Source organism: Mustela erminea, chromosome 1 (genome assembly GCF_009829155.1).
Source record: "Mustela erminea isolate mMusErm1 chromosome 1, mMusErm1.Pri, whole genome shotgun sequence".
Classification (NCBI taxonomy): domain Eukaryota; kingdom Metazoa; phylum Chordata; class Mammalia; order Carnivora; family Mustelidae; genus Mustela; species Mustela erminea.
In genome coordinates, this window is record NC_045614.1 from 58201174 (window position 1) to 58228182 (window position 27009).

General features: G+C 51.5%; 1 protein-coding gene across 5 annotated transcripts in view; it reads right to left on the reverse strand.

Moving 5' to 3' along the window:
- EEFSEC (eukaryotic elongation factor, selenocysteine-tRNA specific) overlaps window positions 1-27009 on the reverse strand; it is a 249570-nt gene that overhangs the window by 107101 nt on the left and 115460 nt on the right. For 4 of the 5 annotated variants that reach the window (XM_032336797.1, XM_032337040.1, XM_032337116.1 and 1 more), the window contains exon 4: window positions 25720-25884. The exons of the other annotated variant lie outside the window; for it this stretch is intronic. In XM_032336797.1, coding sequence (XP_032192688.1) covers window positions 25720-25884 — 165 coding nt within the window. The remainder of the gene's footprint in view (window positions 1-25719; window positions 25885-27009) is intronic. 5 annotated transcript variants of the gene reach the window in all.

Consider the following 27009-nt stretch of genomic DNA (forward strand, 5'->3'; position numbering starts at 1 on the left):
GTCAAGGAACTAAGCACTGACTTCAAAGAGATAATCGAAGAGCCAATGAGCATAGTAAGAGATGAGCAACAGTTTACTCTACCATATTGGTGGCCCCCCAGTAATGTGGGGACATTTGTCCTCAAAATGGACGAAAAGGGTGGTGCAGAGGGGTGAGCAAAGGTTCCCAAACATAGCCCAAAGGCAGGATCCAGGCTGTGGACAGTCTGCTGCACACTGTGTCACCAAAAAACCCTTGAGCTGACATTTAAAAATAGGAGACCTCACATGAAGATCTAGACTTCCAGCTAGAAAAGGCAAGCTGTGGCTATGCCAGCACTACATTCCCCTGTAGCTGAATGGTGAGCAACAGCTCCTGGGTGCACTGAGGTCTCTGTTCCTTACATAGGGCATAGAAATGCCTGTCTTCGGTGTGCTGTTTCCCTCCATCTAGCCTCTGCTAGGCCCCAAAGGGCACTTGAGGGTGGGACCCAACTCCAGAACCTGTATCTTGGAAAGACTCTGGAAGGCACTGAAAATGTGCAGGATATGGAAAGAAAGGTGTGACGGAGCCTCCAGGTGTTTATAAACTGGTTCTTATACAGAGGGGACATCCACACTTGGAACATCCAGGGGCCAGCATTCGGGCCATTAGAGAAATTTCTAAGAGGCTAACTGGTGGCATCAAGAGAAAATGGCCGCATTTCTTAGGCCCAAATGGCTAAGACGCAGCTGCCTGAGGAGGGAAAATATGTGGGGCATGGACTGAGGAGTACTTACCCTGCACTGGCAAGGAAACTGGCGCATATCTCCTTCACCCCTTTCCACTGTCAGACTCTGACCTCTCATCTCTGTAGGTCACTATTCTGGCTGAGAAGGCTACCAAGGGACAATCACCATCACCTTCCCTTGACAGTCCCATGCACTGAGGCACAAAAGAAGCCAAGAGGAACTGCAAGCTTCCAAATAGGGGTCCCTTGGCTATATATAACTTACTAAGCCTCTGGCAGATGCCTGAGCTGTCTGTGCTAGCCTCGTCCGAAAGGGCAGATCTTTGGGTCTCCTGACAGCAACCCAGTTTACAACAATGATGGGCCAACACTTCCATGTGGACACTTCTGGTTAAATAAACACTTGCCCCTGAGAAGGATAATGTAGAGGTCCCCCATCCAACCCCAACATACCAACAGACTGGTACTTCCCGAAGCCAATGGCCACAGTGGGCCCCAAATACCAGGACCCAGGGGTGCACATGTGTTCAACAAGGGATTCCTGAGCCCTGCTCTGGGCCTGGCCCTGTGCTAGCATCCAGGGATGAGTCACCTCAGCAATAGCCTTGAGGCACAGACCCCTGATTTGCAGATCGCTGTTGACAGAGACAGGACTCAGTCTTTTGCTATGCATATGACTTACATATGAATTTACACATTCTTCTCCCACAGCTCTAGAAGATAGTGTAAAGGCCACTGGAGGTAGAGTTAGGAGACCCAGGCTCAAGCTCCCATTGACCCTGAACAAAACATCATTCGTCAGGGTCTCAATTTTTGTCTTTGGAATATCTGCCAAAGCTGCCCCGCAGAGGTCCTGTGAAAATGTTTTACAAACCAAAAACCTCTCACCCAAAGTAACCACAACACACACGTGTGCCATAAGTGTATACATTAAGACAAGAAATAGAGAAGTCTAGTAGAAGGTCTGAAGCAACAGATGTGACCATCACTAGAACACCAGTATCAGTGAAGGGGCATCTGGACATATTATTGCTATGATGGTGGTTAAAAAAAAAAAAAAGAAAAGAAAAAGGAAATCCAGCTGTTTCCACATGGAATTATCTTCCAAGACAGACTTTTTGTGGTGGGGGGGAAGCAAGGTACAAAACAATGTATATTTTATGGTATCATTACTATAAAGAAAAAATAGGGGGTAGGGAATGTACACGGATATGCTTGAATGTGCATGCAGTATTTCTGGAAAGAAACTAGAAATGGTACAAGGGTGAAAAACATTCCTTACGTCTTTTGTATAGTTTGGATTTTTTCCTATCGTGAGAATGTTATACCATTATTTATTTATTTATACCTATTTTCTTTTAAACAATAAAACATTAAGTTAAATGCTGTAATTATTGAATCTCCACCTGGCTGTAACCCAAGAGGGAACCTGTCCCCACTGACCCCTGGATGCCTCTGTCCTGTGGGCTGACTTTCCCAGAGAGAAACTCCCCAGCCCAGCCCCCAAGCAGGCCAAGCTCTGGAGCCCTCTTCCTCAGCCCTCCACACCATCCCTTCTTCCTTCTGTCTACAACTAGCCCCATTTCCCACAGCAATCACTCTAGGGTGTGCTGAGGCCTTAAGAAAGCCAAAGCTAGTATGGAGGGCTGTGCACCTTTTAACCAGCTTCTATTCCCCAGCCTCCTCGAGCTCTCCTAGTAAATGCAATTTGTCTGCTAGGACCTAGGCTTCCCAGGGCTCCCTGATTCCACTCCTGGTGTCTGGGTCCTTCCTCATCCTGTGCCCTCCCTCTGGCAGCAGGGGGCCGAGCAGGCCTGCCCACCGGCTCTCCTTTGCATCACTCTCAACCTGATCTCCTCCTCAGCCTGCTGGCAGTTCAGGCTCCAGGGTGAAGGTGGATGTTTCATCATTTTATCTGCCGAATCAGCTTTCAGGGTTTGCTCCTCAAAATGTCTACATGAATAGCAATGTTCCTGCTGCCAGGAATATTCTTTATGGGAGAATACGGGGCTCAGGAACCCGTGGGTGACTGGTCAATACAAGCCCTGGGGCAGGGACTCATGCTCTAGTAAAAGTTGCCCAGGGTAGAGAGGCCGAACGTAGAAATGGACAGTGGTCGGTGGGTATCAGGCTCGTCACCGTGGAGCAGGGAGGTACAGGCAAGTGAGGGAAGGCTAGAACGATCGCTGTGTACTTGATTATCGGCAGAGATACCAGAATGAACTCATGTGTAGCTTGACACAGATCTGGGCGGAGAGCGGCATCCGCGTCTATAATTGTAGACACGCATGTGTGGGTTAGATACACACATACATCTCCACTCTCTGTCTGCTGAGAGGCCCTAGAAACGACAATACCCTCGTAGCAGCAACCGGCCGGCTCCAGACCTTGGTCTCTGATACCATTCTCCGGCGAAAGGAATGGGACCCCTTCAGAGAAATGGTAGGTTCCAATGCTGTGACAGGGGTCATACGAGAGCAGCCTGGAATATCCTGTGGTTCCAGAAAATCAGGAAATGCTCCAAAGACAAAAGGATGGGGCCAGGGCAAGGGCCAAAGGAGCCAGCCTGGAGGGGTTCCCAGTAGCCAAAGCTGGGACAATTCCAGTAGCAAAAGAATATAGTACTGAATTATAACCCACAGCATAAAATACATACCCATGGCCCACAGAGATAAAAATAAATACCGAACACATAAACAGTGTGAAGAGGTAAATCTCCCATAAAGAATTCTAAATGGGCTGCATGGATCTCACCCTCATGGAGGTAAGGCTCACGTCCCCACCCAACCTTTATGATAAAGACACCCGCTCTGCCTGGAAAGAGCTTCCAATGGGGAAATGAGGTTGGAGACAGGCCCCCAAAAGACAAGAGTGTGTGTGTGTGCAGGAGCTGTAAGAGAAGGCTACAAAATGCTCTGGAATGTCCATCAAGCAAAAGAGCAGATAAATGAACTATAGTCGAGTCATAATGGAACGCTGCATGGCAGTAGAAATTCACGTGCCAAAACCACATCTATCAGCAAATACAAAGCTCAACATCATGTGATGAACAGGAAGGCAAGCCTGAAATGGGACGCATATAGGGCCTTACCATTTGTACATAGCTTTAAAACGAATGAAACCATGTTCTACATTGTTTGTGAATACAAACATGTGGGAGAAGTATTTGTACCAAATTCCAGATAATAAAGACTATAACTGGCAGAGAAGACTTATGAGTTCATGGCTACTCTTAAGTTCCCTTTTTAAATCAATTAAAAATCTTTAAAGCGTGTTGGCTAAACTAACAGGAAGTACATGACAGTACAGGTAATATGTAGATTTGGTAACTGTCAGGAAAAGGGTGGCAAGTGGCCGGGTGCCAGGTACTTTCCAGGATCATGTGAACTGGCCCTGAGGCCAGACAGGAGCCACCAAATATGTGTGTGTGCTGGGAGAGCTGGGTTGGCGTCCACATGCTTGTATGAGAAAGAAAACCACCTCAAAGCTGTTGAGAATGAACTACAGGTTCAGAGGGAGCAGGTGAGTGCCCCGAGTGGGGAGAGGATGGACCAGCACAGATGACCCTGCAGGCAGACAAGGAGGAAGGGGGCACGGTGATGGATGAGGGGAGGAGAGGAGGAAAGGGTGGAGGGGAGAGGAGGAGGAGGGGAGGTATAATGGGATGAGGCGTTAGGGACAAAAGAGCCTCCCAATCCTTGCTTTCCCTCTTTCCTCACGCCTACTGGGCCAGGTCTTCTCTCTATAGGCTCGTCCCCTTCTACCCAGTCACTGCATGTCACAGTCCTTCAAAAGGCCAGGACTTCTCCCCTTACACTCTCCCGCTAATATGACCCTGCCCATCACTCTGGTGACCAGCCAACAAGGATGACTCCTGCTTAGGACAGCACTTACCGAGCACCATGTTCTCATCTGTGTCCCTCGGGCACCACAGCCGGCACAGAGAGGGCTCCTTCTTCCTCCCACACCTGGTCTTCCCACACCATCAGTGCCACTACCGACCTCACCACCGAGTCGCCTTCAGGTCTCCCCCTTCCTCCTGCCCTGTACCCACTGTATCACGAAGTCTTACCATAGGTTGGGTGCATCTAAAACCGGCTTGTTCTCCCTCCCGGTAACACCCTAGACCAGAACATCTTCACCTCCCCACACCCGGTCTGGGCTCTAGTCAGATCTCTACCCAGCCAGGGTGGTTAGGGCCGCCCTTCCTGCCCTCCCCTGCTGCTCATAACCCTTTAGTGGTTCCCTATGCTCTCTAGGCAAAGACAAATGGGAAAGGCTGCCTCGTCATCAGGCAACCTGAAGAGCACCGGAAGCACATTCAGACGCCCTGCTTGCACCTCAGCCTCTGCGAGGCTCCTAGAATAGGGCAGCCGCGCCATGCGGCTACTGGACAGGCCACCACAGGGTGCAGGGACCACTTGCACGGAGCCATCAAGAGGAACAAACAGCCCATACGTTTCAGTAGCTCTGATCCTGTCCTATCGACTGGTTCATCAAAAGGAGCAGAGTCATCAAGAAAAGATGAAATTAGACGCGGTATTCTAGGAAGAATTGTGTAGTTCGAGGAAAGAGGGGAGCATAAAATACGTTTTAGAAAGATTCCCAAACTCAGATAAAACCTAATTACTTCTGTGCTTTACAGTCAGCTTCATGACTGTATGATCTCTATTTACTGAAAAGGGACGATGTCCAGGTCGTGCGGGAGTAGAAGGGACAGAGGACACAAGGCAGCATGTTAATATGAGGCCAGTCATGTCACACTGGGTCTACGTGTCTGTGGACTCTGCAGAACTTCCAGAGGGCTGCTGACAAAGGGTATCAAGGCTTCTCTCCAGTCCCAGGGGCTGGGACTACAGGTCATTTAATATCCTTTTCAAGAGTGTTCAATTTTGGGACGCCTGGGTGGCTCAGTTGGTTGGACGACTGCCTTCGGCTCAGGTCATGATCCTGGAGTCCCGGAATCGAGTCCCGCATCGGACTCCCAGCTCCATGGGGAGTCTGCTTCTCTCTCTGACCTTCTCCTCGCTCATGCTCTCTCTCACTGTCTCTCTCTCAAGTAAACAAATAAAATCTTTAAAAAAAAAATAGTGTTCAATTTTGAATTTTAAGTATTTATTTATGTATTTTTTAATCTGAAAAAAAGTTACAATGTGAGTTTCATTCTACTGTTTGGGGGGACTGAAGCTTTCTTCCCACTCCCAATATGAGTACCTTGGTTAGTCTAAGACTAGAAATGGAACAGGAACTCCTGCCAGCCAGGGGTGATGGCAGTATCACAGAGCTGTCGCCCATGGGCAGCAGGGCGCCCACTGCCCTGTCAGTGGTTCATAGTGGTGGCCCCTGAGTCCTGGGGATCCCACACTCTGGCGGCATCACCAGGAAAGAGAGGCCAGACAAAAGGTCAGAGAAAGAGAAATTACAGCTCCTACAAGGAGAGTCGGCCTAAGGGCAAAGCCTTACAGAGCAGAGCTAAGTCAAGAAATGGGAGGAGATGAAAGCCTTTAAGTTCTAGATTAGTTGAGCTTAGAAGCAGGAGGACCTTGACCTATCAGTGATATAGAGCAGGTGGATTCTCTTCTCACCTGAGTTGGCCTCTATCACCAGGAACCAAACACCCGCAAGCTAACATGCCCACTCTTCTGGGCACAATGCCCCCTTCCAGGGACATGCTGAGCCACCATCCTGGGGTAGAACAGAGGGTAACCTTAACCACTGTTCCTCTGTTTGCCTCCCAGGTACGATGGGGCCCAGGGAGCAAGGAAGGGTGAGCACCACAAAGGGCTTTCTGAGTAGCCCTACGTATACACAGCAGGTCCCAGTGGAGATAGACAGGTTTTTGGAAGACATTCATGGCATGTCTTCCGGCAGGAAACATCCACCTGCATCCACAAGAGAAGGCCACTCACCCACCTGGGAACCACAAGGACAGAGCTCCACACTCCACTCCCTCACCCTTGCTGACTGCAGACAGCCCTGCTTACTTCCCGGAGCCATCACCAACACCTGGCACAGTCCTCACAGCGGGCTTGCGAGGTGGAGCGAGTTGACCCCAGAGTAGGAAGCCTTGGCCTGGAGCAGGTAGGTCCACAGACAGCCATGGCAGAGACAAGGGTCCACTCAAGCCAACCACATCAAATCTACCAGGCTGCCTCTCCCAAGAGGTGAGAGACCCTAGTTTCTCTGTGCCTAAAATCTTGCCACTGCTATACCACCTAGAGGATGAACACCTTCCAGCTACGAGTCCCCAGTGCGAGAGGGGACCTCCCCTTGCTCAGGAGTCATGCATATTCTGGGGCCCTGGACCTTTCTCCACAGATCCTGTGTGAGCCTGTATGCGCGTGCCCTGGAGAGCTGCTCGAGCTCGTGTCAACATGCAGGTCTGCTTTCAATTGTGCTGGAACAATTCTACCTGATAAACAAAAACAGATCCAAAATAACCTTTGGCAAGCAGCATATTTTTAAAAGAAAGAGAAGGTCCGAATGAACTGGCAGGAGTAATGCTTAAGCAAACAAACTTGGTCAAGCCAAACATCCACGGTGCACATCAAAAAGCCCCTCAGAGGGCTCCCTGTGAACCGAGGCCGGCAGCCGGGAAGGAGGCTGGAACTGATGCACTTATGGCCTGGAATGGGACAGGCCACCCACTTCCTGCCATTGGTCACTGGCATTTCATTCAGGTCATTGGCTCAGATCACAAGTCAGGGCCAGGAGGCCGGGACTCTGCTTGCAGGAAAGGGCAGAGTCCCCTCCCTCCGCTCCAGCCAGGCACCCTTGCTCCAGCCAGCCAGGCCCAGTGGGCCCAGGAGGGCAGGTGATGGTGAGAGCAAGGGGGCAGCACCACCGGAGAGTCTGAGTCCTCACTGGGTGAGATGGCCAAGTTCCCACGGCATTTCCTATTGGAATCCATTTAGACCCAAGGGCCGAGACAGAGCCAGATCTGCAACTGCCTGCTTCGGACCCCACTCTACCACTCACTCAACAGGACTCATGGCTTCCCACCCACCATGAACTATGAAACACTGAGGACCACAGAGCTGGAGTTGCCAACTCAGGGCCTCATTGCAAGGGCTAAGGCCCAAAGCATGGTGCTGGGCCCAGAGAAGAACACCCAGTCACCTTTCACAGCAGGTACTTCACCGAGCAGGTGAACACACAGTTTCACAAGCTGGGCCACCAAGCCCTCCAAGGGCAGAGAGCCCCATGACGCTAGCCCCAGACTCTGCACAACCAGCTCAGCAAGACACAGAGCACATCTGCACACTCCTCTCCATCCTCGTATTGCCACAGGGAAAATGGCCCCAAAGCTTCCTGATGTCAGGTCCAAACCCTTCTGCTGCCTGGCTCCCTGAGGTTCTAGAACCTCCAAAGGGGCCGTTCTCTGCATTGTCTCACTGCCCCCCCACCCCCGCCAAAGTACATGGTTTACATCTGCCCACAAAGCACATTTCTGGGGCACCGTTGTTACATCAGCTGGGCTGGAGTTGGCCACAGAACCCACACCACGTCACACCAAACCCTTCCTCTCTTCAGGTGCCACAGGCTCAGCCAAGACAAAGGATGACCAGGGAAGTCTGTGGAGCTTGAGGCCAAGCATGGCTGGAAGGGGCAAGGATACTCCCAGGGACCCCCATGGGAGCCAGTGAAAGCTAGGACAGGGAGGGCTCAAATCAGGGGGCTCCAATCCAAAGATGCTATAAACGGTTACGGGCTCACAGAAGAGGCCTGCAGGCCCTACAGGGACTGTGTATGTTCTGGAGCCAGACCTATGTCAGAGATATGTGAGCCTGGACAAATGACCTAACTCCTTTGGGCCTTAGTCTGCTCTCACCTGTTACATGGGGGTTTAAATCCATCTTTCGTGGGGTCGTGGAGAAGTGAGAGAAAAGAACCTGCTATGGTACCTGAAAGAGAGGAGGCTTTTGATAAGTAGAAGCTTATCACTGTTACCACCGCTAAGGCCAGTCTGCCGAGGCTGACTTGCTGACTTGCGGAGGCCAAGCAGGTGAACGGTGATCTGGTCTTCCTGGGTACTGTCAGGAAGGCCAGCCATGGCTGTGAAAGGGACAAGAGTATCTGTATATGCTGAAGTGCAGGAGGCAATGAAGCAGCAGGAAAAAAGGTCACAAAGCAAGGCCTTTTGTGCACCTCTGACAGGGGAGCGTGGAGAGAGCAGAGAGGTGGGGAGCAGGAGGGGCTGAAGGCCAGGAGAAAGCGGCTAAAACAGCCAGAGAGGGTTGGAGGTGGGGAATGTGGCCCCTGCTGAGCGCACTGGGCAGACACAGGAGGCCAGGGGCAGGGCTCCGGAAGCTGGGCCGAGGTCATCCACGGGGTGGACCAAGGTGACTGCCCGTCCTGCTGCAGGCCAGGAAGCAGGGGCCCGTTTGCTCGCTACAGCTGCCTGAGGTGGAGGCGGTCTTCCCACATAGCAACGCTAGGCCACCCGGGGAAATGGCTATCCCAGGACCAAGCGGGGTGAGGGCTCAAGGGAAGCGAGAGAGAAGCAGGGATGGGTAGAACAAATTGCTCTTTCTCTGCTTCTTTGTACTGTTTCTTTCCTAAAAGCCACAAATGAGACAGATGACTATAAGCTCATTGTGAAAGATCTGAACACTAACTGCATAGGCTACAACATGAAAGCTCTCTTGAAGCCCCTAAATTCCGCCTTCCCTCACTCCCCCAAGATGTAACCACTATTCACAGCTGGCTGTGTCTCCTTTCAGGTCTTCTGATGCATCTATATACAAACACATGTACACGGTTTTCCTACGTAAATGGAACCAATCAGACACATGGTTCCGAGACGTGCTTTTCACTTAACAATACATGCATCCTACTTATTTACCAAATGTTAAGGGCGGAGGAACAGACGGACAAAAATCTCTGCCACCGTGGATGTGGTGATTCTAGCGGTAGTCTTCCACCTATGCTGAGGTCATGTTCTCTGTGGTGGCGTGGCACGGCTGGACGAGCCCGCGGGCCCAGGCACACAGAGTGCGGCTCCATCCGCTCTCGGCACAAGCAGTTCTGCGGGGCAGACACCCCGTGCACGTCTCCTCGGGCGGCTGCACTCAGAGCAGGCAGAGAGAACAGACTCAGTCATGGGTCCTCCCTGGAAGCAAGGAGGGGGGATGCTTTATCACTCCCCACTCACAATCAGAGATCCTGTTACGGGGTCCTCTGGCACCCCAGCTGACTGTGCCGGGGGAATGCAGAGAGGGGTACATGACCAGCTCTCAACCCTGAGAATACAGGAGTTTGCATCCCAGTGCCTACTAGCCATGCAAACCTGGGCAAGACCCACCTCCCCTGGGACCCTGCGGCCACTTCTTTCCTGCGAAAATGTCCCCCACACACTTGCCAGGGTCAGTACCCCCACAGAAGGAAGTGGTGCATTCAGGGATGACCCCCTAAGGGGTGCAGACCAGGGCCATGGGACATGGAGCATGTCTGGAGACACTCTGGGTCACCACCTCTGGGGGAGGAGGTACGACTGTCATCTGCTGGTAAGAGGCCAGCAATGTCGCTCAACATCTTACAACGTGCTGGACTGAGAAACATGGGGCGCCAAGATCCATGCGCTGAGGTGGGAGCCTGCCGGCGGCCCAGCAGCCAAAGGGTTAAGCAGCCCACTGCCCAGGCTGCCTTCCTGCCTGCCCGCCCGCCTGCCGGCAAGGACTGCATTAAGCCCGGCCAGGAGATGGGCTGCTGCCTTCTGGTTCGCATTAGCAGCGCTCTGCTTGGCAACGTTCCCTCTGGCGGGCTGCCTTCCCTCCCTGCCCCATCCACTCTCCGCCCCGACTCAAAAGAAAATACCAGGATCCACATATAAAACCCGCGCGCTCCCCGCCTGTCTCTTACCCCGTCTTGAATAAAACAAGCTCTTAAACTCCTGACCTTCCGCCCAGTCACCCCGTTTGTTTCGCGGCGGCAGCATCTTGGAGGCTGGGGGGGCATGGTGTGGCCCTCCCTGCTGCGAGGTGCTTTGCACACTGGGCTGGCACAGGTCGCAGGGGACCGGGGCAACTCCTCTGGAGGCTAGCCCTGGTGTCTGTGATCTGAAAAAAGGCAACTGTCCCCACAAATACCCTCCCCTCTGTCCCCAAATGCCAAAGCCTCAGCTACTCAGATCCCTCACCTTTCAGAACCCGGAAGGCTCCCAAGCCGAGAACAAGAGCAGGGTTGGGAGCATTTAAGCATCAGAAATAAAACCTTAGAAGAAACAGCAAAAGCTTGCTTTTTAAGTTCTCTTATCTTTCTTCACCAGAGGCCCCAGCCGCAAAGGTCGGGCATAGCAACCACTCAAGAACTCATGTCTGCTCCCAAACTTCTCTGAGCTGGGGCCCCTGGTAGCAGTGTGCTTACTAGACCACTGCTCCAACTGGAGGCCCCCAAACACCTCAAACTTAGTAAAGTCCAGCCCACACTCCCCTCTCCGCCTCCACCCTTGCCCCCAGACCTTCCAGGGCTCCCCGCTCAGTAACGGTGTCACTACCCAGCCTGCCGCTGCAACCAGAGGTCTGAGAGATGTCTTGGACAGGCCTCTCCCCTCCGCCTTCCCCACAGCTACTCCACTGCCCAGTCTCGTGGATTCCACCTTAGATCCTGCTGTACTGCCACCAGATTGGCCCAGTTGGCTTATACCACTACAACAGGCTCCTGACGGGGCCCCAGAAAGGCGCTCCTGGGCCCCTGGAAGCCACCCTCCATGCTGGCTGTCTCTCCAACACAAAATAAACATGTGTGTACACACAGGACGCATACACAGTCCACCCTTCAAAACCATCTGCGTTACTGAAGACACTACCATCTCTAGAGCCTGCATGGTCTGTTCCCCCACCCCTATAGCACCTCTTGTTCTGGGGCTCTGTTTTTTGAGCTCCAGCGGAAATGCCTTTTTTGCAGGTTTTCCAATTCACTGAGTGGTCTCCCACCACAGGCGATGGCTCTACCCTTGCTGTTCCTGCCACCTGGGACACTCTGTATGCCCACACCTCTGCTCTTCTCCTCAAGCAGTCCTCCTCCTCCTTCAGATCCTGGAAGTCTGCTCTGACCTTCAGCCTAGGTGGGGTCCTCTGCTCTCTGCCTTCAGAGAGCTCTCTCTACTGTGTCCTGCAAAGACCCCGAAGGGCACGCACGACACACGTGTGAGTGTGTCGGGAAGGAGTACACGCTGGGAATGGGGCCTGCAGTGGCAGTGCTACAGACCAGGGACTCATCCTCATCTCTACCCGGCCTTATGCCTTCACGGACACTGGTCACTAACAGGCAGCCAAGGAGGTGGCCATGCGGTCTGACAGGGAGCAGAGGCCATAGCTGTGCCACAGTGTGCTCCGTCCCACAAAGACTGGCACCAACTCTCCAAATTACTCTCACCCAGTATCATCTCATTTAAATACTTTTGGAAAAACAAAAAGAATAGAAAAGAAAAAAAATCTCTGAATGGGTGGAATTTATTTTTAAATAAGAACATGTTACAATAAGGCATTTTAGTAAAACTTCAAACAAAAGCAGGCAAGTGCCTTTATTTTAATAAGACATCTCACTTGCCCTTTCCCCACGATTATTACAAGTTGAGGCCTGTGAACAATTAAAGCAACTGTTTATGGTATTTTTATTATTGTTTTGTTTTTTAAAAGAAAGGAATTATAAATATTCAATTTAAGTGGTGCATTGGCTTTACGCACATTCAGGAAACACTCAGCTTTCCTTTAACAAGAAAACTAAAAATGAAAGGGTCCCAGAAGGCTGCCAGCATGGTTAGGGGCTCAGCATAATGCTCACCACAGGCTGCAGGTTGGCCTGTCTTTCCCTGAGGTGCCAAGTCAGAGGGGCTGGGAGGGGGCGGGGAGAGGTGCCCTGGCCAGCCTGGCCCTGCTTCCTTCAGCCAAGAGCAAAGGAAGCCTTGTAAACTCTTTGTTCACAGTCAAATCCAAACCCTGGCCATGGCCTCCAAGACCCTCGATGATCTCTCCAACTTCTCCCCTCCCTTCCTCCCTCCTCTCCCTCACAGTGGCTGTGCCCTGCCCCCAACCCCTGTTGTTCTCAATCTCTTCACCATAAGGTCTATCAGGCAATTTATGTGCCCATACCCCCTACTGTTAGAAGGTAAATTCTGTGTGAACAGAAATGTGACCGCCTTATCCACACTCTATTCCTGTGACCTATCCTATCCTGGAACACAGTAGGTACTGAACAGAAGGGCTGAATGAACATGCTGGCCACTCTATGTGAGGTCTTTATCTCCTACTTACCACAGCGACCCTAGAAAGCAGGCACTATAACCCACACCTCCTCCCTGTATAGATGAGGAAGGTGATGGCATGTGGCAAATCAGGGACGTGAGCCAGGTCTGTCCAACTCCAGAACCCAAACCCTGGCCCACAGTTTTCCCAAACTGCCTGATAATAAGAATGACCTCAGGTGATCAGCTCAAACATTCATTCCCTGGTTCCCATGGTGGTGGGGAGGGGGATGACAAGATTTTCTAACAAGCATCCTCAGCAATTCTGAATGGCCCACCCTCACCCCAACTGAGTGTGAGAAATAATGGATTAGACCCCTGCCAGGCCTGAACTCCCATCAAGGGGAGGAAGGCCAGGGGCAGAGGCTACGTGAGGGATTTATTCCAACTACTGAGCAAGGACCTGGGACCAAGCCTGAGGTCCCAAACCAGGAGTATGTGGCGGGCAAGAAGGGGTCCGAGACGAGCCAGAGCACAGATCCCAGAGCAGAGGAGCAGGGCACCAGAACACCCAGAAGACCTCTCTCAAGTTCACTTTCTAGGTGTCTAGTGGCTCCCCAATAGGACAAGGCATACTCTCGAGACACATGGGACATTACCACAGGACACAACTCTGTCACAGCCTCCTCTTCGAGATGTGGCCTTTGGAACACCCTCCCTAGGCTCAAAGCCCAGCTCTGGTAATCTGAAGATCACCAAAACCACGTGCTGGGTATTCCTCTTCCCAGACTCTGCCACAATGAATGTCATGTTTCCCTCAGATGTACCAGGCATGCTCTCATCTCTGGGCTCACCACGTGCTACTCTTTTGCTTGGAATGGCCTGGCAAAGCCCTGCACCATCCCTTGGGGCTCAACTTCAACACACCCTATCAGGGAAGCAGGGCTGGAAGCTCTCCTGGACTGTTTGCTCCATGTTCTAGAAACCATTCTCACTTAGCACCTTTCTCACATGAGGGGACAGCCACCTGCCCTGCCCACCCATCACCCTGACGCCACCCACCCCCTGTGCAGGCTTTCCAAGGGTCAGCCTAGGCTTTGCTTGCTTTCAGCACCTGACTTCACAAGAGGCGGGCCAGCACCATTATGGGCAGGCAGTTTAGGCAGGGCTAGCTTCGTGGGGGCACAGTCTCCATGGTCAAACAGGGTCTGCGTGGCCATACTTTCTACAGGAACCAGAACTTGCTTCCTAGCAGAGAGAAGGCAGTGGACCTGAGGCCGAAGATCAAACACTCCTCTGTGGGTCAGGCGGCACCATGTTTGCACTGGGCATGGCCTAGCACTAGTCAACTGTCTGCTGACTGAGCATTTTCTGCAGCAAGACCGCTTCCAGCTGGTGCTCTAAGTCTGGCGGGGTGCCCACTTCCTGAAAGAGGAAGCCCCTTTGGGCCCCCAGTGTTTTAGGTCTTGCCTTCTCAGCCTTGCTGCCAGCTCACATTTTCCACCACCCTCAGGGACATGCCTGCACGTCACACTGGCTATAGCCCTCAGCCAAGGAGGGAACCACAGCACCCCCGAAGTCTTGGTAAGCCCGCATTCATCTGCATGCCCTTGTTCCAGAACCTATGCCAGCTCCCCTGGCCGAGTGAGTACTTTCCCATGGTGCTCACCTGACTGTGGTGGAGCCAACAGCACTGGGAAAACCGCTGCCTGAGGCCCTCAGGAGCAATTATGGCTGTATGAAGATGAATCTTATTTCTCCATGAAGGTGGCCTGGCAGGAGAGGGGGGAATGCCCTGCCCATGGTCACAGAGCTAAGTGTTCATACCCAGGACCCCAGACCTGGTCTCCTGGCTGGTGCGTGGGCAGGGACTGCCTGGCACGGTGCCTAAGCCACAACACAGCACTCGTGAGTGTTCTAATTGAATCACAGTCTCTTCTCTGAAACAATAAATGGACTTAATTTTACTCAGAAGCTTTTATACAATGGAGGGGTTTTCACACAACGACTTGCAGGGGACAGCAGTGTGCCACAGCTACTCTGTGGGTCTTGTGAGGCCACTGTGGGCTAGGACCCACACTTTCCTCAGGAGAGGTCTGGAAGCCGGCCACAGTCCCCTCCTACCCCACAGCTGCCCCTTCTGGGTCTGCTCCCCACCTGGCCACCAGCAGGTGCCATCTGATCACCAAGGTTCCACCTGGAGGGCAACGGCCAGGGCACGAGGGCCATGAGGCTTCCAGCAGTGCTAACAACAGGCGATGATTACCAAGCACACCTTGGAACCTAGGTACTTGGAAAGGCGCTCTAGAACTCATCTAATCCTCAAGCTAACTCCCCGCCAAAGGTAACATTATCCCCACACCTTACAGAGGGGGAAACTGAAGCACAGAGCTGAAGTAGCTTCCATGTGGTCATAGAGCTGGTGTGCAGGACATAAACCAAGGCAAAGTGGCTCTGCACCCTGCTCTTCACTTCCCCACCATACTGCCCTCAGCTGTGAAGGCCAGGGCACAGCCAGGTGGTGGGGGTGCTCACATTCAGGCTTCTAGGTGGGCCAGAGAAAAGGCTGGATCCCAAGATGTCCATCTAGCCTAACAAGAGGGCTAGTTATCAGGAAGCCTCAGAGGGCCAGTGCTCAGTCCTGCCATCAGGGGAAGCAGCTGGTCAGATGGGGCCAGGGTTTTCTTTGTGGCCTCAGGCACCAGAATCCCCAAGAAGGGCTAGGAGGGCTGTAGGTCAGCCCAGGTCCAAATGGGGCTCTACCTGCCCTCAAGGTCCTGACCACAAGACTTGAAACATACACCAAGTATAACCAGATGAGTTGGCAGCTTTACCAAGGGGACCTGCCTCTGGAGGGAGGCAGAGCGAAGCCGGGGTGGGGTTGCACAGCTGCCACAGGCTGTCACCCTTTCTGCAGAGGACAGCACTGGGGCTGTAGCAGCCATTTCTCCTCTGCTCCAACTGAGGCGTAAGAGCGCCAGCGTCCTCTCTGCAGAGGACTGTGGGGAATGCTGAGGCTGCTCGGGATCAGATACAGCCCGCTGTCTTGGGTTTAGGACCTTCCAGGCCCTGGAAGCTAGCTGTGCCCTCCACCTGCACAACCGCCCTCAGGACGGCCCCAGCACTTCCAGCTCCCTGAGGGAGGGTCCCGTGGAGCCAGGAACAAGGTCAGGCAGAATGAAGCAGTGCCTCTAAAGCTGGCCTTCATATTAGAGGGCACGGCCTAGAGACACAAAGACATAAACATCTATAAGCTGGGGTGGCTCAGTCAGTGAAGCGTCTGCTCTCAGCTCAGGGTCATGATCTCAAGGTCCTGGCTCTGGGATCTCCTTCTCCGAGGGTCCCTGGTTCATCACCACAGTGACTTCATTTGATGTGAGAGGGACAGGGTTATGGGGTTTGGTGGCCTCCTCATGCCTGCCCAGAGAGCTGGGGTGAGCATACATCTTAGATGCTGGCTGACAAGAGTTTCACTCCAGAGTCCTCCACTGATTGGCTTATAGAAGACTTTTAAGATTTTATTTATTTATTTGAGAGAGAGAGAGAGAGAAAGAGAGAGCAAGCATGGGGCAGAAGGAGAAGCAGGCTCCGAGCCCGATGTGAGGTTCAATCCCAGGACCCTGGGATCACAACCCAAGCTGAAGACAAACGCTTACCCAACAGAGCCACTCAGGCACCCCTGCTTATACAAGATTTTTACATCTTCGTGTCTCCGTTGCATGCCCTATAAAACAGAGGACAACAGCACCTCCCGCAGAGCTGCTGGAAGCACAGGAAGAATACATAAAAAGGGTTTACATCTGAGCCTGGGACATAGTCCCACTCTATGATAGCCAACAAACAATCCTACAGCCACAGCCGGCTCTAGTGCTCCTTCCCCATGCTGGCCCAATAGCGTGCTGGGTTTCAGAACTCATACTTCCAGAAGCCATCTGAGGCTAAACTAAGAGAAGCTGGACCCCAGTGAGGCCGGACATGCCAGCCTTCCTCATCCAGCCACCAGCATCCGAGCAATCTGGCCCCAGTGAGGGCGGCCAGTGTCAGCACCCTCTCTGGAGAGGGACACATTGGCATGACGAAAACCACTCTCAGAATATAAAGGAAGACACACACACACACACACACGCACACACACACACACAAGAATAAAAGGGAGACAGGGCTTCTGGGAGTAGAAGCTGCAGTCTTCTCCAAGGGCTGATGCAGAATGGCACATGAGTCACTTGTGACTGAGGGGTGAGGAGCAGCTGAACAGAGTCTCAGAATGAGGCAGCCTCCTCCAGCCTGCTACATCTTTAGGATGCTGGGCACACGTCTCTGACAACAGCACCTACACAGAGAAACCTTCCTGAGCTCCCCGCCTGCTCTGAGATCAATCTCTGTCCTCCCCTGTCGCCTGTCCTTCCTCCTCGGGGCCTCGTTAGGGAGACAACAGGATATTACAACTTGGCTGTAGATGGTGATTCTGATCCCTAAGCCAGAAGGAACATGGGGCAGAGGCAAAGGTCTCGCAGAGCTGTGGTGTTCAGGGTTGGGGCGGGCGGCGAGCAGAGGCAGGGTATGCTGACCTTAGGTCATCCAACCCCTGAGTACTGAGCTCTGGGGGCCACGTAAAAAGGCACAGTGAATGGGAGAAAGACAAGATTCAGAGTGGCATGTGATAGTAATAAAGACAGCTATCCCCATATGCAGGCCCTGTTACAAGCACAGCATGGGACTGTCCTTGAATCTTCATGAGTAGCTCACAAAGAAACAGGCCCCAGGAGGTGATGTAACTGCCCCTGGAGTGAGTGAGGGGGAGGGACTCCAGCTCAGCCCCTCTGTGACCAGAAGCAGGCTGTTGAGGCAGCAGGAGATAAGAACGAACACCAAGTTCTTCAGCTTTGCCTCCTCAATGCTTACTTCTTAGCATCATTATCCCAACTTTCTTGGGGGGTCCATTCTTCCCAGGAGCCCCCACCCCCGCTCCAGGGGTGGATGTGGAATCCAGCCCTCCCAGTCAGATTGTGGCACTCCTCCTGGCAGGTTCAAATGTTACAACCCTCCCTGCAGGAGAACCCCCTTTCCCCCAGAAATCTCCCTTCACATCTCACTGTCCAGATCTGGGTCACCCGTCACAGGCAAGGGAGGGGCAGCACCTGGGTAGAATGGACTTGGGGACAAGGCCTGGGAGACTGGTCCACATAGAACAGGTCTGGAGGGAGGCATCAGCTCCACCCAGCTTCTCAATAAGGAAGCCAGGCTACCCCCTTCCTGTCCCACTAGGAGTGTCTGGGTTGTATATTTCCATCACTTGCCACCAGAGCCCTGCATTAGACATGACAAGCATGAGAGATCTTGTGTGACTCTAGGATGGGAAACTGAGGTGTGAGTGAGAGGGGTGAGGTCATACCCAGAAAGGCAAATACTCTGATGTCACTCATGTGTGGACTCTAAGAAATGAATGAACAAACAAACACACAACAAGAAGTAGACTCATAAAAGGGCTGTCAGGGTGGCTCAGTTGGTTAAGCATCTGCCTTCGGTTCGGGTCGTGATCCCAGGGTCCTGGGATGGAGTCCTGCATCGGGCTCCCTGCTCAGCAGGAAGTCTGCTTCTCTCTCTGCCCCTCTCTCTCAAATAATTAAAAAAAAAAAACTTCTTAAGAAATTCTTAAGAAAAATAAATAAATACTGAGAACAAACTGGTGCTTTGGGTAGTGGTGGAGGTGGTGAAAAAACCAGAAAGCAACTGAGGCTGGAGGTGACAACGGTGAGACTACAGTTGGCTCTCTGCCACATAGGGCACTTCAGATCTCATCCTGGAGATGAGGGCCCCACCAGCGGAGAAGCAGGACACAGCGTGGCTCTGTAAAGCCCTTGCTGTCTGTCCTTCCATCAGTGGGTGGGGGCGGGCGCCTGAGCCAGGGAGGGTCACAATCCCAGTGGGACTGGGTGGAGGGCAAGGACTTGGTGGCAGAGATCCTCCTGAGGCAGGACAGCAAGTGAAAGGGGATCAGATCATAGGTACCTCCTGACCAACGCCTGCTTCTGCCCTCCTTGCGCTGGCTTTTCCAAAACGCTCATTTCCTTCACTCCCGTCTATGCTTCTCTATCCCCCCTGCTTCGTCAGCTCCACACCCCTGGCACATGTGACATCCAGGTACAGAGAATGAACTCCCAGGAGTTTCCAAACCAAAGCCAACAATCATGAAAACAGCGAATTCAGAGAAAGCCTTCCTTCCTTATAGATCTTCTGAAACAGGAAATGATGAAGGATGAAGACCAGGCTTTCCATTTTTGATAAAAGACATAAAAGCAGAGGGAGCTCGGTCTTGACAGCTGATCTGCAGAGGTGGCTCAGGAATCCAGGTCTGTAGCCCTGGGCTCCTGGTATATATTCCCAGAAAATGCCGACGCTGGGACCCAGGAGTATCTCTGGCACTGCTCACCGGGGAAGCATCAAGACGCAAGCCTCGAAGAGAAGACAGCCAGAGCAGGAAGCTGCCAGCTGCCCAGCTCCGGGTTTCTCCATCTAGACACATGAGGTAGGGGGAGCAGCTGCTCCAAACCCAGTCCTCTGGTTGTTCACTATCTACTTGGAATCAAAATCCTGCTACAAAACAAACAGTTTCATTTGCCTTATTGGGCTTTCCCTACTGTTTTGGGCATCAGACAGTTTCTGGGGCCTCCTCTGGGCCTAGCCCTAGGATGGGCGCAAAGGGCACAGAGACAGAGAAGACCCAGCCTCTGCCCTCCAGGAGATGAGTACAGTGGGAGACACAGGCAGAAACAGACACAGAGACAGACACAGTGCCAGGCAGCACCTAAATGTGGACCCAGAGCACCCATGCAAGGGAGCAGCTAACTATCCAAGGAAGGCAAGAAGGGATTCAAGAGGAAAGAGGTCACATGCTCCAGGTTAGGGGCACGGCCCATCACCAAAGCTTCCAGATGAAAAACAAGGATAAGGGAAGGAGGGCTGCTAGGAGTTGGGGAAGCACAGGGAAGGCTTGGGCTACAGCCATGGGCTTGCTGGGGTGAGAAAATACATCTTTTCAGATGTCACAGCTTTCTCTCTCCTGTGATCAGTGCCCAAGGGTGGGGGCAAAGGTAAGAGTAATGATGCCTAGTGGTACTTAAGAATTTTTTTTTTCCCTTTCTGGACGTTTTTATAAAGAAAAAAATAAGTCTGAATATGGACCTGATTTGGAGGAATATGCTGTCAAATTCTGAACTTTTCTCAAAAACAGTTTCGCCAAGTAAATAGGCATCTATTTAGATGTTTGTCACCATCATCAGAAAACGAACATGGATTCACAGTGGACAGTGTGGGCTGTGAAGTGTATTTCCATCTCCAGAACGCATTCAGCAGCCCTGAAAAGAACAGTTTCCTTATAACCTGGGAGGTGTCCTGCCATTTACTGCAACTGTACCCCACAAGAGACATTCCACAGGAAAGGAATCCTGAATGGCAACGATATACTAGACAAGAGTTACCAGCTAAAAACCTGTGTACCTCCATGACACCAGGCACCTTCTGTCTGCCATCCCTACTGTCAGCACACCACAGCACCCCTCTTCCAGAGGCCCTGGACCAAGGTGAGACTTCAGTTTGGGATAAATTAGTGAGATACAGAGAAGCCGAGCATTTGCCTCTCAACTCCCAGACCTCTCTTTCTCTTCCCCTGTGGTCTGTGGCTCTTAGAGTTTCTGACATGACATCCCCAGTAGCCAATTGCTATTGGAAACATCACTAGCCTGAAATCCCCAGATCAGATGTGTCCAAACAGATTTCGTGGGATGAGGGATCAGGAGAACCTAAAGGCTGAGAAAGAGGCTGACGAATTTTGGGATGTCTGGTGCTCACATTTTGGGATCTAAGTGGGATTTGGTTTTTCTCCTCCACTTCCATTCCCCCAACATTTCCTCTATCGGCTAATGGGCCCCAGCTGGGAATGGACGCAGGCAGCAGAGACAGGGGCCAGGGTCTGACCGGCTCCGGCGGGCCAGCCCTGGCCAGGAGGGGAATGTGACTGTTTATTTGGAATGGCTGTGCCCTGCCTCTGAGGGAGTTCAAGCGGTCAGATGTGTCCAAGTTGATTAGTGAAATCTGATGGGGATGTCACCAGGTTTGGGGAGGAGGGCCATCTAGTTTAAACCCCCACCCTGCAATGTCCTCAGTGCCCGATAGGCACCGGCCACCAATTATAGTTACTGGAAAGTGGGGGCAAGAGAAGGTCAGGAGCTCTGGACCTCAAGAGCTTCTGAAATGTGTTTTTATAGGCTCTGTGGCCCAGGAGAGGCCTCAGTAGGGCGCCAAGCTCACCTATGAAGCTGCTCTGGAGGTAGGAGGGTCCGGCCCCAGAGAGGAAACAACACCGGCCCTGGCGTCTCTTTGGGGCCCCAGGGGCAGTGGATATAGTAGATACAGCCGGGTCTTTGGAGCCAGAGGAATGACTTCAGATGCTGGCTCTGCTGTCTGGTTGCTTAACAGACCTGGGCCTAGGTTTTCTCGCCTGCTGCGGGGGAGTTACAGGAAAGGAAGGAAGGAACAGAGCTGGCCATCTGTACGCAGCAGTCCTGACTCCACCATTAACCTGTACCACCTGTGTGCATACAGCCTGTGTCACCCCCACAGCACCCCGGTCATCCCTCGCAACAAAGTCAAAGCTCAGAGGAGTGACGAGGCCTGCCCACAACTGCAAAGGACGTGAGGTGTGTTCTGACTTCAGTCCTTTCCATCCAAAATCCATCTTCATTTCCTAGGGCTTCTCTACCCAATGACCAAAGCTGGTAGCGTGAAACAACAGAAATGTGTTCTCTCGCAGTCCTGCTGGCCAGAAGTCCAAAATCCACGTGTCAGTGGGGTTGGTCCCCTCTGTTACCTTTAACTCCATCTACAAAGACTCATATTCCAAAGAAGGTCATTTCTGAGTGTCTAGGGGAACACAGCTTTTGTAGGCCACAATTCTACCCACTACAGTCCATCCTTGAGTCCCCAAACCTTCATTCACATCCATCCCATGTGCAAAATACTTTCCCCCAACATCGCCAATTTCTCACCCCTGTTATAGCATACTCTCAGTCCAAAATCTCATCTAAATATCATCAGCTCAAAAATATCATCTAACCCACCTAATCAGGCACAGATATGACCCATCCTGGGGCCAAATGCCTCTCTATCTGTGGATGTGTGAAACTAAAAGACAAGCTTTTTGCTTTAAAATATAGGCAGAGCTAGAGGGTATTATGCTAAGTGAAATAAGTCAATCAGAGAAAGGCAATTATCATATGATCTCTCTGATATGAAGAATTTGAGAGACAGGGTGGGGGGTCGTGGAGGGTAGGGAGGGAAAAAAATGAAACAAGATGGGATGGGAGAGGGAGACTAACCATAAGAGACTCTTAATCTCAGGAAACAAACTGAGGGTTGCTGGGTGGTTGTGGGGGAGGGATAGGTGGCTAGGTGATGGACATTGGGGAGGGTATGGGCTATGGTGAGTGCTGTGAATTGTGTAAGATGATGATTCACAGACCTGTACCCCTGAAGCAAATAATACATTATATGTTAATTTAAAAATAGTAATATAAAAAATAACAAAATACAATAGAATATAGGTACAGGGGGAAAAATGAAGGGAACACAGAGGTCACTGGACCCAAGCAAATTTGAAATCCAACAGAGCAACTTCTGTTAGCTTTCTTGGCCTGAAAATGACCCTCTGTGGCTTGGTCCTCCACACTCTAGGCCCACGGGCTTCCCCGGCCCTGGCCTTTGGGCTCCCCTCTCTGGCTTCTGCCTTTGTATCCATGGCTCTGGCCCTGGAGTCATTCTTCCTTTTTCTTGAAAGATAGCATTAGTTACATGAGTTAGAGCTGAGTAATTCTATCAGTCTATTTCCTACAATTAGAATACCAGAAGTCCGACTGCTTTTTTTTTTTTAATTATTTCGTCAGGTCTGTCCCTTTCAGTCCAGGCTGGCAGTGTTTTTGCCAGATATAACATTCTCAAAAACCTCGTGGGTCTCTCATGTATGTCAAGGGGATCCCCACCAATAAAAAAGAGAGTTCTTCACAGCCTGGCTTCTGCTAAGATGTTTGAATGGATCCCTATTCTCCACAGCAGAGGCTGTCCACCCTCCCTGAAGGCCCTTCTCTAGAGCATGCTTTTTCAAAGTGCACTCCCTACTTTTAGCACCGTTTGGAATCTGGAAAGGCCGAGAATCTCCCAAATTGTCAAGTGCAGGTATCTTTTTGCTAACGGTTCCACCGTCAGTTCCCTCCTTTCCTTTCACATTTTACTTGGAGCTGCAAAGGAGAAACCAGGCTACACTTTTTTCACTTTGATTGGAAATATTCACATATTCAAGTTTGCTACTTACAAGTCATGCTTTCCCTGACCAGTAAATCAGAAAATAGCACAGCACTAGAGAGTTAAAAGGTAGGCTGGGAGAAATGGGTGAACAGAAGAAAGAAGAGAATTAAATTCATACTTGCCAAGCACCTTCCATGTGCCCAAGGACTACAAATCAGTAATGGGACCCTGATAGACAAGTTCCATCTTCATAAGGATGAAAAGAGTGGCCAAAGACCTCAGAACATGTTGGCACTCAAACATTCCTGTCAGGTTAATGTGGCTGCTTCTTTCCGCCTCGGCCCTCCCTCATCCCATGCTTTGGTCCAGCATAGTGGCCACGGATCTTATCATCCAACACCAGTCCCTCAAGTACTGCACTTCCAAGTCTATGTCCCACGGCAACCTCTCCTGACACCACCTTCCTGTTCCCGGCTGCTCTCCCAGGCTGCAAACATGTCTCCTCCCAGCGCAGAAGGGATACTGGACAAGGGTGGCTCCTCAGCGTCTGCCTCAGGGAACACCCAGAAGGCAAAGAAATTTACATTTGATTCATTCTCTGTTCCAGTTAAGAATTAACACACAACACTATAGTAATCTTAACTTTGTTAAATATAAGTTTGGTTTATTTTCATAATTTTGTGCTTTATTTTTTTAAGATTTTTAAGATTTTAGTCCCTGGCACAACATGGATTTGATTTAAGTGGTGTGTTTATCCAGGACTAACGGTCTTCAGAGGAGGATCAATGAGAGCCAGCAGAGGAGGGGATTATGACCCTAGAACTCGGGGCCTATGTCAGGGGAAGCCCTGGGACTCGGAAGGGCAGGGTCATTGTCCCTCAGCTCCTGCTGCCACCCCAGGGAGCCCTGGAACCTGACCAGTCTCAGGCCTATCAGGGAAGCTTTTCTTGAGGCTGGTCCTCCCTGGTCAGGAGACTCTTCCCGAATAACTCCAGCCCTGCAGAAGGAAGCAACAGCCACACCACCACAAAATAAGTAGAGTGAGGTGATTTAAATCTGAGGTCTCCTTTACCTGGGGAAGCCCTGGTCATTCCTCTCAGTCATGAAATACCCCTTTCCTACATCCTCCCAGGCTATCCTTGATGGGGTATTTTTATGTGTCAACTAGGCTAAGCCACTGTATGTACATGTTTGGTCGAGCATTATTCTGGATATTTCTGTGAGGGTATTTTTTGGATGAAATTAACATTAAGAGGAATAAACTCTGAGTAAAGCAGATTAACCCTCCATAATGTCGGTGGACTCCATCCAATCAGTTAAAGGCCTGAAGAGGAAGACTGACCTCCTTGGAAGAAGAAGAAATTCTGCCAGCCAATAGCCTTCAGATTTGAACTACTTCCCTGGGTCTCTATCTTGTTGGCCTATCCAGTGGATTTCAGACCAGCTGGGCCTCATAATCATGTGAGCCAATTCCTTAAAATATACCCACATATATATTCACACACACATACGCATACACACACACTCTGTTTTTAAGGAGGACTCTAATACATCTAGTAAGCCAGACAACCTTAGAATCTGTCTCAAGACAGCCCTCCAGGGAGAACTCCCAGTTCCCAAACCGAATCCAATGACCCAGGGCTGTGAGTGCATCCAGCAGTTGGTGCTGTCCCTGGCGCAATATACAGGGCCAAGTTCACGCCTCCATGTCCCTGCACTCCAGGTTCCTTTGAGAACTAGACAACCACCCTGGACCCCAGATGTCTTCATAGGATCTGCCTGGCTCTAACTAGCCCTTGTTCCCCACCCTTTAATCCCCCTGAAGAGCAGGGTGGTCAAGGAGGCTCTAAGTGCTTCTTCTCCAGTAAACTGAAACCACAAGAAAAGCCCACTGCAGATGGGAAACATCCAGGCCATTGAACAGCACTGAGATCAGAGCCAGGCTGGTAGTTGCCAGAGGCGGAGGCAACAGGGAGACACACAGCTGCCCACAGGTCTTCCACAGGATAACATGGTATCTACCAGTGGTCACTACGAATATAAAACTCTTCTGGATAGACTCCAGAATTTAGGAGTCTGAGCGACACAAGACTGTAACTGTGTTTAATTTGAAACTGCTGTGGCAAGGCAAAAAGAACCCAGAGAGAAGTCCGCGCGTACTTGCCAGCCTGACATACAGAGCGTATAGAAAGGGCAGGCATGCACCCTGCACCCTCACTTGTTGATCATGTGATCCTGAGCCCACTACACCTTCTAGAGCTTCCATTTCTTCATCTACAAGGAACACCTACTTGGCAGGCTCACCATGACACGTCACAGGCCTCCCCATGTGGGTATTGTTATGAGAACTAGGGAGAGTGGTGGTTCTAGAATCCAGGAAAGGTAGGAGAGAAGATGGAGTGGAGCAGAGCCAGAGGGCCAGCCCTGGGGACCTGGCGCAGTAGCTCAGCCACTGGAGAGGCAAAAGGGCCGACCCTCTTGCTCGCCACTAGAGAAACAAACGAAGAGGAAGGACAAGGTAAGACTGACCTTGAGGGCAGGAATCTCCACACTGTCACCGAGGCTGATGGAGCCTGAGAGGATGGTCCCTGTCATCACAGTGCCTTGGCCTTTGATAGAGAAACAGTGGTCCACAGACATGAGCAGCGGCCCTGAGGGGTCTCTTCTCGGGATGGAAATCTGCGACGTCAGGAGCTAGAAAAGAGACAGCCTGAGGCACATCCATCCAACCTCACATGCCTTCCCAGCCTTCTGAGCCTGCAGGATTTAAGATGTGTCATCAGCTAGCCCCTAGGTACCGTGGAGGCCTCATCCCCCACCACGTGGCCTCTCACAGCAGGAACCAGCCACTGGCAGACCCTGGAAGCTTCCCAGTCAGCTTTGCCTCCCTTTCTCTGGAAAGACACCGCCTCTGGGAAGGCTTTTCTGCCCCTTCTGTACGGCTGTGCTCCCCACCCCCATCACCCGTTAACACACTGTTGTGAGCTTTTGTTTATTTGTCTCTCTCCTAGGGCCGTGAGTCCTTCCAAGGATCTCCAGCAGCTGGCATGGTGCCTGAGAGAAGGACAAGAGACCAAACGACCCGGGTGATCAGGGCTGCCGCCATGTATGGCAGGGCAAGAGGGGCTGAGGCCACAGCTCCAGGCCGAGGCAGAGATGGGGGACCACCTGATGTCTGCCAAGGGCCAGCGTTGCCCTCTCAGTCTGTGGGGCTGCTGCTCCTTCTCCTTCCACGTGTTTCCACCGCAGCCAGCCCATTTTCCTCATGCTAACTATGTGCTCTTAGATGTCAGAGCTAATTCCCAATAAACAAATGAAAATAAAGACCACATTATTCCTTTTATTTTGAGGCTTTCGGATTTCATTAGGAAAGAAGCTGTCAAAAAGTATTTGGCAGGGAATGTTCCAAACTCTCAGCCTTGTGATAACAATTCTTCTGGGAAAAAAACTAAAGATTCAAAACAGGCTTGGCCTGGGATTTATGCAGAGGCTTCTTAAAGGAATACATAAACATCTTTCATAGCAGTGTTTGTGAATTTTGCTTTAGTAAAAACAACTGTCCAAGGCTCCTAGACCAAGAACTCTCAGAAGGAGAGGAAAAAGTAGCAAAAGCCTCAGCCAGGAAAGGTCTGCTCTGCTAAGTCGGTCAGAGTGGTACCGTGTAATCACAGAATCGGTCGCAGTGCACACGATCACATCTGTTTTCAGCTCTGTGGGTCCAGGTGTCAGGGGACCCCAAAGAGACCCCAGCAACTGATCTGGGGCTGAATGCCAGTTCCACCACATACTTGCTGTGAGACCTTGGGCAAGTTACTTAAC